The sequence below is a fragment of the Rhinoderma darwinii genome, chromosome 4, assembly GCF_050947455.1.
Source record: "Rhinoderma darwinii isolate aRhiDar2 chromosome 4, aRhiDar2.hap1, whole genome shotgun sequence".
In the NCBI taxonomy this organism is placed as follows: Eukaryota; Metazoa; Chordata; class Amphibia; order Anura; family Rhinodermatidae; genus Rhinoderma; species Rhinoderma darwinii.
The window spans coordinates 169,955,142-169,969,624 of record NC_134690.1 but is presented as its reverse complement, the minus strand read 5'-3'; the positions used below and the strand labels follow the sequence as shown (position 1 = coordinate 169,969,624).

Sequence of the window (14,483 nt, the reverse complement as noted above, 5' to 3'; positions counted from 1 at the left end):
CGCACCCAAGGCTCGTTGTTATGTGTAGGGAGTTAAGGTTAGCCCGTCTGGTTCGATTGCACAAAGGAGCTACTGTAGCACAGATTAACCCTTTCCCGACCTATTACGAAAATGAACATCATGATCGGGTATTAGTTCCCGCACCATGACGTTCATTTTTGTCACTATTTCAAACTGTCTCTCTGTGTATAGACAGAGCGACAAGACTGCGCTGCCAGCTGTCCCAGACAGCTGACACAACAGTCTTGTCGATTAGCGCACCATCACCGCTTCTTTCGGCAATTAACCCCTTAAATGCGGCGAATGATTGCGATCGCCACATTTAATGGGTTTGAAGCACATCGGCAGCCCCCAAGAAGTGATTGTGGGGGCTGCCGATGCTTGTTGTGGCAATCGGAGGCCAGACAATGGCCACCGGGTTGCCATGTACGGAAGCCTAGGAGGAGCAGCCGGTCAAAATGACAGAATAGGTAGTGTAATGTACTCTAGCAGCGATCAAAGCTGCAAGTCTCGTAGTCCCCTAGTGGGACAAGTAAATAAAGTTAAAGTAGACTTTTTTTTTTTTTTTTTTAAAAGTGTAAAAATAAGTTTTAAGTTACATAAACAAAAAATGTTTTTTTTTCCCTATAATAAGACTTTTATTATAGGAAACATGTTAAAGTACATATATTTGGTATCACCACGTTCGTAACGACCCAAACTCTAAAAATATAATGTTATTTTTCAAGCACGATGAACACCCCAAAAAAAATCAATAGAGAACTACGCCAGAATCGCTATTTTTTGGTCCCCACCCCTCCCAAAATAAAGAATAAAAAGTGATCAAAAAGTCGCAGGTACCCAAAAATAGTACCAATAAAAACTACAATCCGTCCGTAAAAAACAAGCCCTTACAAAGCTTTTTTGACTAGAAAATAAAAAAGTTATGGCTCTCAGAATATGGTGACACAGAATTTTTTTTTTTTTAAAATAAAGAAGTGATTTTATTGCGCAAACGCTGCAAAACATAAAGAAACGATATACATATGGTATCGCCGTAATCGTACCGACCTGCAAAATAAAGTAAAATTGTCATTTATAGCGTACGGTGATCACCGCAAAAAAATAAACTAAAAACCATTGTCAGAATTCCTGGTTTTTGGTCAGGATTGCAAAAAAATTGAATAAAAAGTGATCAAAAAATCGTATCTACCCCAAAATGGTACCAATGAAAACTACAGATTGTCCCGCAAAAAAAATAAGCCCTCACACAGCTCTGGTGGTGAGAAAAAAAAAAAGTTCTGGCTCTCAGAATATGGCGATGCAAAATGTACAGTGTTCCAAAAGCGGATAAGATCGGGCGCCATTTATCAATGCGACACCGGCCAAATATCTATGAATTATTATTTATTTACCGCATTATTATACACTCTTATTATGCCCTGATGTACTCTGCCCAGCTTACATACGCCCCCACATTATAAACTGAAATACCAGCAATACCCCAAACAGAATTACTACCAAGCAAAATCTACGCTCCAAAAGCAAAATGCCTTCAAACCTGACAAAGTGCCTAAAATATCATCTAAAAAAAAGGGGGCCCAAAATCCACTAGGTGCTCCTTTGCTTCTGAGGCCTGTGTTTCAGTCCATTACCGCACTAGGGCCACATGTGGGATATTTGTAAGAACTGCAGAATCTGGGCAATAAATATTGAGTTGCATTTCTCTGGTAAAACCTTCTGTGGTACAAAAAAAATGTATTAGAAATGAATTTCGGCAAAAAAAATAAAATGTATAAATGTCACCTCTACTTTGCTTTAATCCCTGTGAAACGCCTAAAAGGTTAAAACACTTTGTGAATGCTGATTCAAATACCTTCAGGGGTGCAGTTTTCAAAATGGGGTGATTTATGGTGATTTTCTACTAATATAAGGCCCTCAAAGCCACTTCAGAAATGAATTGCTCCCTATAAAAATAGCCTTTTGAAATTTTCTTTAAAATATGAGAAATTGCTGCTAAAGTTCTAAGCCTTGTAACGTCCTAGAAAAATAAAAGGATGTTCAAAAAACGATGCAAACATAAAGTAGTCATATGGGAAGTGTTAACTAGTTAATATTTTGTGTAGTATTACTATCTGTTTTTACAAACCGATACGTTTAAATTTAGAAAAATGCAAATTTTTGCAAATTTTCTCAATTTTAGTGTTTTTGCTTTAATCCCTGTGAAACGCCTAAAAGGTTAAAACACTTTGTGAATGCTGATTCAAATACCTTCAGGGGTGCAGTTTTCAAAATGGGGTGATTTATGGTGATTTTCTACTAATATAAGGCCCTCAAAGCCACTTCAGAAATGAATTGCTCCCTATAAAAATAGCCTTTTGAAATTTTCTTTAAAATATGAGAAATTGCTGCTAAAGTTCTAAGCCTTGTAACGTCCTAGAAAAATAAAAGGATGTTCAAAAAACGATGCAAACATAAAGTAGTCATATGGGAAGTGTTAACTAGTTAATATTTTGTGTAGTATTACTATCTGTTTTTACAAACCGATACGTTTAAATTTAGAAAAATGCAAATTTTTGCAAATTTTCTCAATTTTAGTGTTTTTCAGAAATAAATACAGAATTTATCGATCAAATTTTTTCACTAACATAAAGTACAAAATTTCACGAGAAAACAGTATCAGAATCGCTTGGATAGGTAAAAGCATTCCGAAGTTATTACCACATAAAGTAACACATGTCAGATTTGAAAAAATCGGCTGTGTCCTAAAGGCCAAAACGGGCTGCGTCCTTAAGGGGTTAAAAAGTTAATCCTGGCTATGATAGAAAGATGCCGTAGTTCACGGTTCATCGCAGCTTGCTGTGTTTGGGATTGCATGGCTAGTCACAGTGCCCATGCTGACCCTTGTCCACCATAAAAAGTGCCTACAATTGGCACATGGGCATCAAAACTAGACCATGAGGTAATGAAAGAAGGTGGCCTGGTCTGATGAATCGTGGTTTCTTTTACATCATGTGGATGGCCGGCTGCGTGTACATCACTTTCCTGGGGAAGGGATGGTACCAGGATGCACTCTGGGAAGAAGGCAAGCCGGCACAGGTAGTGTGATCTGTTCAATGTTCATCCGGAAAACCCGGATGATGTTCGTCCCGGGAACGGAACAGGACATATCTTATGGAGTGACACAGGCATATCGTGCCAGGCTAGTTGCTGATTCCTTCTTACAGTCAGCCCATATGTGTACGTGCCGCTGCAATTGGAGTGCGGCCGCCATATTTGAGGTCTTGGTCTCTTTTCCCAGTCTTCTGAACTTCCTTCATGCGGCGGTTCATGGTGATATTAATGCACTTTAGGCTTCTGTGGGTATGTAGAGCAGTGCGGTGAGTTAGCAGACTAGTTTTCTCCATAAGCGGAACAGGGGATCAGGAGCATATACGGCCAGGCCATGCCCCCTGGAATGCTTCTTTAATGTTATGGCTGACCGGTGTGTGTTTGTATCTGTCCATATAGATTTATATCCTGCTGAAATGTGTTTAAAGCCAGGTAAAAAAAAAAAAAGGTTATGATAGCAGTTCGTTTATGAATGGGGGAACTTGTGAACTTGTGCAGTCAACACAATCACTATACCAGTAGGTTGAGAGATACATTTAAAGTTTCTCTAACTTATATGTAATGTAAATGATCTTCACAATTCTTGTTTATACCCTACAGATTCGACCTTATGTGAATGGCGCTCTCTATAGCATCCTTGCTGTTCCCTCAATACGAGAAGAAGCCAGAGCCATGGTGAGACACCCCAAAAATGCAACACTTCCAGTGTGGGTGCGCAGTGGCGTGGCTTTAGGGGTCGCAACCGTCGCAGTCGCGACCAGGCCAATAAGCCTGGGGGGCCCATGGGGCCCCGTTGCCACTCCGCGTGCCACTCGCAGAGATCCCTGTTCCTGTTGAATTCAATGCTGGAGCAAGGAGCTGACGGCTCCTTCCTCCAGCATTCACTGAGCCATGAGCGGCTCGACGCAGACAGGCGCGATGCAGTGACTTAATCGCGCCAGTCTGCGCCGAGTCACTCATATCACAGGACAAAGGAGAAGAATCCTCCACCCAGCGTTGGAACGGGGATAGGTAAGTAATTTTATTATTTTTCTATTATGCACATGGGGCATTATACTGTATGGGGGGCTGATATGATGTGGGGCATTATACTGTATGGGGGCAGCTATGGGGGGCATTATACTTTGTGGGGGCATCCATAGTTTCTGTTGAGCGGCTGGGCATAGGTGTGCACAGGGATCTGTTGCTGTTTCGGTGGGGTAGGGGGGCCCAAGCTGAATCCTTGCACCAGGTCCCATGAGCCTTTATCTACGCCCCTGTGGGTGCGTGCATGTTCATAGTTGGTTTAAGGCCAAACTAAGTTCAGATGCATTGTTAGTGGACAAGATCAAACATAATACATGCACGTTTGCTGTAAAAGGTGTTGCCACAAAAATGTGCTAAAACATATTGTGATTTAGAAAAAAAATGTTCCGTTTATAACCTCATAGTGTGACATTTGAAATTCCTTTACTATGTAAAATGTTACTGCTGATTTTACTGTATAAAAAAACGTAACTCACAATATACAGAGATTTTTATGTGTATTTTATACACCTATGTGAAAAACCCCATAGATTAACATTATTCATTGAATAAAAACTGTAACATTCAGAAACACATTGGAACATTTCATAGAAAATAAATCACATGTGCGGTTTTCACTCTGAGGGATATAAATCTAGCTTTATTGAGCAGGATTACATACTAATCCGATGCCGACGTATTTGTGTAAAATGTCTATACATTTTTCAATGGTGGGTGAAACGTGAGAGTTATCCAGAATCGTTATCGATGTGTTTTTCTTAACATCCAGTGGTTGTTTACCCATTTGAATTAAAGGGGTTTGTCTACCATTAGTAGTAATGTTATATCCCTAAGATATGCGTCACTTCCTGATCAGTGTAGGTCCATCAGCCGGGACCCCCACCGATCATCTGAACGAACTGCAGTGCTAATTATGCGCTGAGACTTCTTCAAGCAGGGGGACAGGAGCACTGATATGGAGGGAAAAAGCTAAACGGGATCTCGCTCCCTTTTAATCTCTGAATCAGTGGGAGACCGATAGGTCGAACCCACATCGATCATAATGTTTTGGCTTATCCTAGCAATATGCGTAAAGTTATAAGATGGTAATACCCCTTTAAAATCAGAACATCTGTATAAAACTATTACACATTTTTTATAATGATAGTGATGACCACCTTAAAGGGTTATTCCGATCGTATTAAGTGATGGCATATCACTAGGCTATGCCATTATTTTAGGACCGGTGGGACCTCCACTTACCCTGAGGATAAATAGTCCACAGCCTATTTTAGCACTGTGTCCCCTTCACTGTTTTTTTTCCTGCACACTGTCGTTTCGACGACCTGATGTGCAGGGAACTGCAGCACTTCCCTATTTAAGTGAATGGGGCCGGCTCTAGATCTGTACAGAACCGGGTGGATGGGAGCGCAGCTGTGCAGGGAAAACGTAGACTGGTATGCAGCACTAAGTCAGCGCTGTGGCACCTGCTTTCTCAGGATTGGTGGGGGTCCCAGACATCGGACCCTCACTGATCATGAAGTGATGACATATCCTAGTTCTATGCCTTCACTTTATGAGAATACCCTTTTAATAAAGATAACTTATATAAAAATGTGGGCATTATTTGATCTATTTGTTATGCATTGGAAAACACGCAATTAGTTTTACTGAAAATGTTTCAGGTGTTACAGCTTATAATCCCATTATATATCTTCTGTTCCTTTTGTAGGGGATGAAGGAGGTCCTGGGATGTTTTATTAAGGAAGGAAACCGAGATATTAACCGTCAGATCGAATTCATCATACTGCAACTGACATCTGGTATATATGACCACAGGAGGCTCAAAACAAAGGTTCTGTCTGGAATGGAATGATTGTGTTTGTGCCTTCTTTAAAATCCTGCTGGTCGTGGCATTGATTTAGAGAATCTTTCCCAAGTATATTATGCGCCCAATGTATTTTCCCTATAAGAACCAAGCAAGTACAGATGTGTCCTCCCTAACTTAACGCTCAACCTGATATATCCAGAGATGTATGGCGCGAGATGTTAAACATTTAAAAAAAAACAACGTATACCTCCATAATGATGCCATCTGTCACCCATAGACTTCTAGGTTAAAAACGTATACGTTTTACATAAACTTTTTTTTTTTACTTAATGGTTGTGATGGATGCCATCCGTCACCCATATTTTCCCATGTTAAAGAAAACTTAGTTTAATGTGGACGTTTTTTTACTGGATGGTGCACGATTATATTGAATTGGTATCATAACAAATTGTATAACTGAATGGAATTCAAGAAAAGTTAAGGGTGGATCTGCAATCAGTATGCTGGATACTCCTGCCAATTGCATGAAGAACGTGTACTACAAAAATCTAAATCATGCCAGAAGCATTATAGGTTAAGGATTCTAGAAAAAGCAATAGGGAGTCTGATTGTATTTCATATTATTTTGTACCAGAAGAGAAATTTGATGAAGTTGCAGAGTCAGATGATGATGTTGATGATGATGAAGAAATGGAAGAAGAAGAGGTGAGTGCTTTCCTTCACATTAATACAATACGATGAATCCCAGGGTGGCCTGGACATACAGCTGGTAGTTACTAATCCCTATGAAAATGTAACAATATTTTGTTATATTAAAAAAGCTTTTGTTTTTCAATGTCACAATCACAGCTTTTTATGTAGATAAGTAACATTGCTTGAATAATTGTAATTCAAGAAGACATTGGGACTTGTGTATCCAAAGTGTTTAACCCCTCACGCACTGAGCTCGCTCCATACTCGGCGGTTGACTGCTGTGTTACACAACAGACACCTCACTCCAGCGGGCGGAATCAAAGTTCACTTTGATTCCGCCCGTTCAACACTTTATATGCCGTGGTCAATCGTGACCGCGGCATTTAAATTGTTAGAATCAGGGGGCACCCCCTCAAACACACCATTGCCCCCCCCCCCCCCCCCGTGGTGCAATCAGCCATTTACAATGGTTGTTATGGCAGCCTGGGGGCCTAATAATGGCCCCCAGGTCTGCCATCTTTGTACTCCTTTGAAAGGGCTTCAAAGGAGACTGTCCATATCACGATATACTGAAATACATTAGAATTTCAGTATATCATGCAAGCGATTTAATGACCGCTGGTTCAAGTCTCTTAGAGGGACTAATAAAAAAGTAAAAAAACAGTTGGTTTTTTTTATATATTTTTTTTATATTTATCCCATTTTTCCCCTAACGTAATGTTAAAAAAAATTAAAAGTTAACATAACTGCTATCGCCACGTCCCTAAAAGTCAGAACTATCACAATATAGTGTTGTTTAACCCGCTCGGTGAACGCCATAAAAAAATTAAATGCGAAAACAACAAATTGCTGTTTTTTTGGTCACCTTAGCTCTCCAAAAAAATGAAATAAAAAGTGATCAAAAAGTCGCATATACTCCAAAATGCTATCACTGTGCTTGATTGGCCAGCAAACTTGCCTGACCTAAACACCAAAGAGAATCTATGGGGTATTGTCAAGAGGAAGATGAGAGATACCAGACCCAACAATGCAGACGAGCTGAAGGCCGCTATCAAAGCAACCTGGACTTCCAGAACACCTCAGCAGTGCCACAGGCTGATCGCCTCCATGCCACGCTGCATTGATGCAGTAATTCCTGCAAAAGGAGCCCCAACCAAGTATTGAGGGCATATACTGTATATACTTTTCAGTAGGACAACATTTCGGTATTAAAAATCATTATTGAAATTGGGCTTCTATAATATTCTAATTTTCTGAGACTACGTTTTGGGTATCCATAATCATCAACATTAAAAGAAAAAAATGCTGGAAATAGATTACGCTGTGTGTAATGAATCTATATAATAGGTTTCATATTAAAGTTTCACTTTTTGAATTGAATTACAGATATAAATTATCTCTTTGATATTCTAACTCATTGAGAAGGACTAGTGTATGTGTGTGTATATATGTGTGTGTATGTGTGTATGTGTGTGTGTGTATATGTATATATATAACAAACATCACATAACTTTTCTTAAATGCTTGCTTTGATGCATGCACTCTATAAAGATCATTGCAGAATTCTTATGAGTTTACCAACTATGGTAACCCTTTGGCGACCTCCAACGCCCAGTAACATTGCTGCTACTAAGATTTTAGTGCATTTCAACATAACTGTAAGTTGGGGTGATGGTGCGGGCTCAGAAACTGAGCCTGCGCTATCACCAGTGTGTGTCAGCTGTATACTACAGCTGACACACTGCTGTAACAGCCCGGATCAAAGCTACAGTGAAGGAAATAAGTATTTGATCCCTTGCTGATTTTGTAAGTTTGCCCACTGTCAAAGACATGGACAGTCTAGAATTTTTATGCTAGGTTAATTTTACCAGTGAGAGATAGATTATATATAAAAAAAAAAAAAAACACAGAAAATCACAGTCAAAATTATATATATTTATTTGCATTGTGCACAGAGAAATAAGTATTTGACCCCCTACCAACCATTAAGAGTTCAGCCTCCTCCAGACCAGTTACACGCACCAAATCAACTTGGTGCCTGCATTAAAGACAGCTGTCTTAAATGGTCACCTGTATAAAAGACTCCTGTCCACAGACTCAATTAATCAGTCTGACTCTAACCTCTACAACATGGGCAAGACCAAAGAGCTTTTGTAAGGATGTCAGGGACAAAATCATAGACCTGCACAAGGCTGGAATGGGCTACAAAACCATAAGTACGACGCTGGGTGAGAAGGAGACAACTGTTGCAATAGTAAGAAAATGGAAGACATACAAAATGACTGTCAATCGACATCGATCTGGGGCTCCATGCAAAATCTCACCTCGTGGGGTATCCTTGATCCTGAGGAAGGTGAGAGCTCAGCCGAAAACTACATGGGGGGAACTTGTTAATGATCTCAAGGCAGCTGGGACCACAGTCACCAAGAAAACCATTGGTAACACATTACGCCGTAATGGATTAAAATCCTGCAGTGCCCGCAAGGTCCCTCTGCTCAAGAAGGCACATGTACAGGCCCGTCTGAAGTTTGCAAATTAACATCTGGATGATTCTGAGAGTGATTGGGAGAATGTGCTGTGGTCAGATGAGACTAAAATTGAGCTCTTTGGCATTAACTCAACTCGCAGTGTTTGGAGGAATAGAAATGCTGCCTATGACCCAAAGAACACCGTCCCCACTGTCAAGCATGGAGGTGCAAACATTATGTTTTGGGGGTGTTTCTCTGCTAAGGGCACAGGACTACTTCACCGCATCAATGGGAGAATGGATGGAGCCATGTACCGTCAAATCCTGAGTGACAACCTCCTTCCCTCCACCAGGATATTAAAAATGGCTCGTGGCTGGGTCTTCCAGCACGACAATGACCCGAAACATACAGCCAAGGCAACAAAGGAGTGGCTCAAAAAGAAGCACATTAAGGTCATGGAGTGGCCTAGCCAGTCTCCAGACCTTAATTCCATCGAAAACTTATGGAGGGTGCTGAAGATCCGAGTTGCCAAGCGACAGCCTCGAAATCTTAATGATTTACAGATGATCTGCAAAAGAGGAGTGGGCCAAAATGCCATCTAACATGTGTGCAAACCTTATCATCAACTACAAAAAAGGTCTGACTGCTGTGCTTGCCAACAAGAGTTTTGCCACGAAGTATTAAGTCTTGTTTGCCAAAGGGATCAAATACTTATTTCTCTGTGCACAATGCAAATAAATATATATAATTTTGACTATGTGATTTTCAGTTTTTTTTTTTTTATATAATCTATCTCTCACTGGTAAAATTAACCTAGCCTAATTAATTCTAGACTGTTCATGTCTTTGACAGTGGGCAAACTTGCAAAATCAGCACGGGATCAAATACTTATTTCCTTCACTGTAACTACGATTTCGGTCGTTTAACCCCTTGGACACTCCCCCGCTTGACAATCGTCTCCAGGTCTGGTATCTATGGAATCCTTTTAGGCCCTGCCAGAGGCTAGTAATGAGCATAATGGCGATTCTACACTGTAAAAGCATTTTAGTTTTCAGTGACAGTTCAATTTTATAAAACTGACATAGTAACAATGCAGATAAAAGCCCCAGCCCATGAACCTGGTGCTTTACCTAAAAATGACTCCATCCAAAATTCAATATTTCCATACTCCTTTGATTTGTCCAGCCCCTTTCTAAACTGTCATATACACATTTATAGGCTACATTCACACGACAATGATGTTCTATGGGTGTATTCACCAGGCTGTTTTTTTAACGACCTGTGAATATTGGCCATCAAAAAATAGGACATTATCTATTTTTGGCCTTTTTCCCGGGCAGACGGCCCCCATAGAAGTCAATGGATCCGTTTTTAACGGCCGTCCATACGTGTAACAACCATTAAAAATGGATCTGTGACATGGGGATTCAAGAGGCAAGGGAACTATTGGTTCCCTTGCTGGCTTTCGGCGGCACCATGACGCTGAATGCCCTACACACTCACCGATGCAGCGCTGTCTTCTTCAGGTGTGGTCTCCAGTTTTCACGTGTTCTGCGAAGGCGTCGCAGGAATCTAAGATTGCAAACTGCATTTGTTCAAGAGATGTAGTCAATCAAGTAGCAATCCCTAGTGGGTTTGCGGCAGATACCTCTCGATTTGATGACGGAAGTCTCGTGATAACGCTGGAATTCCCTTAGAATTTTTCCCAGGAGGCTAGATGACTGACATCAGACTTTCCATTCCGGGAGATATCATGCTATTGGACCTGCTCATACGTATATCTAGACATACACCAGACAGGATCCATATCTGCTGAAAAGCTTTTTATTTTAAAGACGCAGGCATCAAAAGGACTGACAAAAATATCTTTTTTGTACTTTTTGTTTTTCAATATGTGTCCTAACTCGAGATCTAACAGTGAGCGTTGTAACTAAACAGACTTGAAAACAAGAAGATACAATTATATGTTGTTAAGACGACAGTCTAATTGAGAACAAATGCTGAGAACTGCCGTAGAACTGATCTCTTACTCCACTCTAGGAAGACCTGTAGCTATTTTTAGACTTCACGGTCACTTTTTAAGAAGGCGTCTTCTGACCTTGTTGACATTTGGAAAAACAAAAACATTCAATCACCCTAAAATCAAGGATACCACCATGATAATAAAATTAAAAATATGGGTGAGTAAGATTAGCGCTGTTGCTAGGTGGCCGACTTGGATCCTGGCAAACTGTGCTTTGGTCGGTGGGAGGCAGGTAGAATAGCACACCCCTTGTGGTAGTCTTTAAGAATTGCACTCCGAAGGGAACTTCTTTAGTGGCTGCTTTAAAATAGGTAGCTCTTCTAAAATAATGAGGCTTGAAAATGCTCATATCTATGAATGCGTCCTTCATGGCAGAGAGAATCCAACCTCGAATTGCTTCTTCTCTGGCAATGCAAAATGAAGGTAGGTAGAGCTAAGATTTCTATGGCATATGCCACGAAGTACTCTTCTTCTTTTTTTTTTTTTTTTTTTTTTTTTTTTGAGACACTCCTCAAAAGTTAAGTGTCTATTGCAAATCCATAAATTCTAGGGAATTTGTCAGTTGGAGGATCAACTTCTCTACATTGATTATGGGGTAATGGGACATGAGCTAAATGTAACGTTTCAGCTACTGTAAACCACCTTGCCCTTCGCACGTTAGTGGCATAGTTAAAAGCTTGTCCGATTAGGACAGTTCTGCTAGCTGCTTTCAGGGAAGCAAAGTTTCCCTCCTGCTCTGCTTTAGTGAGCATAAAGAGCAGTGGACGAGCCACATCTACCACTTTATATTGAAGTCTTTTAAGAGTAATGTCATTTGATTGCTGCTGTGAGGACTCGGAAATGGAAATTAAAGCAGGGTTACTATCTGGTGCTATATGCGTGAGCAAAACACGGTCCTCCTCTTTAACTAAGTACTTATTCACACGAGCGAATTTCACGTCTTTGTTACGCGCGTTAAAACAATGGACGTCACGCGGACCAATTCAATGGGGCCATTCAGACATCCAGTGTTTTTCACGCAGCGTGTGACCGCTGCGTGGAACTCACTGCATGTCCTATACTTGTGCATTTTTTCGCATCATGCACCCATTGAAGTGAATGGGTGCGTGAAAATCACGGACAGCACACGGACGCACATCCGTGTGCTGTGCGTGATTCACGCAACAGTTGCTAAAGAAATGATGAGTTTATTTTGCCGACATAAAAAACGCGTGACATACGGATGACATACGCGCGTAAACAACGCAGACACGCATCGTACACGGATGTTACACGGAACTGCAACGCAAGGAAAACTTTTTCCGCGCGCAAAACGGAAACGTTCGTGTGAATAAAGCCTAAGGTGGACCTAAATGCAAGTTGGCCAAATTCCCTGACTTCTGAAGAGTCCTCAATTGCCAATGTTTGTGAAAAAGATTTTTTTTTTGTGAAGGGTCTTATCCGCCAACCCCACTCTAGACATTTGTAAGTCACTCCAGTTGCCCCTTTGTGGCGAGGTGGCTGATCTTGACACACTTTTAGACTCCCAGTGAACTCCAGCAAACTCTGTGTTACGGAGTTCTGGAAGTGAGAATAAATCCAATTCCCCTTGCTGAGGGTCTGTTATATATTTAAGTGAGCCCGCTTAGCCGCTGGTTGCTCAAGTTAATAGAGCTGTCTAAACATGGCCATTCTTTTTATCTGGTCTCTCCTGTACCTGGATGTGTGAGGCTTAGTGGAAGCGGTATCGGCACCCTACGATTGTGTCACAGGGAAGATGATGGGATGACAAAGGGCCCCCCCCCCCCTTTTTCAGACAGCTTGGATACCATGGTCACTATTGATGACCAGGATCGAAGGGTCATGAGAGGCCTCAATTTAAGTAAGAACATCTTTAAAAATTGTGACCGAGCCTTCAATGCAGATAATACGGGCATATTATGGTTCGGTTGTGTAGACCTGTATGATCTCAATTCAGATTTTTAGCAATGACCATGTTTAAATGTCAGGACTAGGAATTTTTTTTATTTCACGCACAGTAGTGCGTTTCGGGGTTTGGCATAGGAGGAGGAAGGATGATTTGCCAGAAGCTGCTGGGCATACAGGTTAGTTTGTAGTACTATTTTCTCTTGTTCTCTAAGTTGCTTTGTTATAAAAAGCCTAAACAAAAAAAAAGTCGCTGTAGCTACTTACCTGCAAATGCCGATGCTGCTGCAGAATAAACTGTAGTCTCTGGTGCCGATGTGGCCGACACGATGCAGGACCTGGGGCAGGAAGTGAGTGACGTCACAGCGTGATCTCTCGAGAACACGCTGTGTCTGTGCACTGCCAGAAGCTGGGCGTTGTGTATAGAAGTGGATGATACTGATTCGTCAGCATCATACTCTCCTATTCCCAACGCCCAGCTAGTAAAAGAAGTAAAAACGCCCAGATGTACACACACAATACACGCCCAGTTGTATATAACTTTAAACACGCCCAGTTGTACTTAAGAAAGCCTCATTTGCATAAATATAAAAATGGTCATAACTTGGCCAAAAATGCTCGTTTTTTAAAAAAAAAAACGTTACTCTTATCTACATTGCAGCGCCGATCTGCTGCAATAGGAGATAGGGGTTGCAAAATCTGGTGACAGAGCCTCTTTAAGTAAATAAATGGCAGGTCAGTGAAGTCATTTCAAAGGATAAAAGACAACAGGAATTCTGCTTTAAGTCTTATGTATGAAAGTGTTGTTCAGAAAGAATGGTGCAAGTGGGGTAACATTAGCGCAATTATGTGTTAACACAATTATCAACAGAATTTGTATGAGACTTTTTAGGGGTGAGCTTTACGCATGATCATTAATTCCTGTTCTATATTTCACCCACATTTGACACACGAGGCTATCATAGGAAACGTCTTGATGTAAATGTTACAAACTACCATTATTGCATTTTACATTTTTCCTTGTGAAATAACTTTTCATAAATGAGTCTAATGTGTTTTTCCTACTGCCATTCTATAGTGTCTTCTGTTTTTTATTCAGGAAGAACAAGATGTTCTGGAAGCTGACCTAGACAAAGATGAGGTTGTTCAACCTCAGCCTGGAGAACTAACTGGGGAAAAGCTTCTGACTATAGAGTATCTTGGAGTATGTATCATCATCTGCAGTATTAGAACTTGTTGAGTATTCGTGCATCTCTAAAGAGTTAAACGACAATCACCCATGTTAAGCATTGAATTATAGATCTCTCACAAATAGCAGTACAGTAGTGGGTCCATTATACATGGTCCTTACTGCGCTGAGAGGGAGATTTTCAGCGTCATAGCTGTTCACACCTGTTGTAATGTGGTCAGTCGGTGTCCAACCATAGTTTTTGGAGAGTGGAATTTACAGCGAATTGCTTTTCCGAAG

The 14,483-nt window shown here is 40.8% G+C and overlaps 1 protein-coding gene across 3 annotated transcripts in view; it reads left to right on the top strand.

Annotated features, from left to right (window-relative positions):
* The window catches only part of ARMC9 (armadillo repeat containing 9), a 190,469-nt gene that overhangs the window by 155,756 nt on the left and 20,230 nt on the right, over window positions 1-14,483 (top strand). For all 3 annotated transcript variants that reach the window (XM_075861839.1, XM_075861838.1, XM_075861840.1), the window contains 4 exons: window positions 3,691-3,765; window positions 5,828-5,918; window positions 6,561-6,631; window positions 14,115-14,219. In XM_075861839.1, the coding sequence (XP_075717954.1) occupies window positions 3,691-3,765; window positions 5,828-5,918; window positions 6,561-6,631; window positions 14,115-14,219 (342 nt within the window). The remainder of the gene's footprint in view (window positions 1-3,690; window positions 3,766-5,827; window positions 5,919-6,560; window positions 6,632-14,114; window positions 14,220-14,483) is intronic.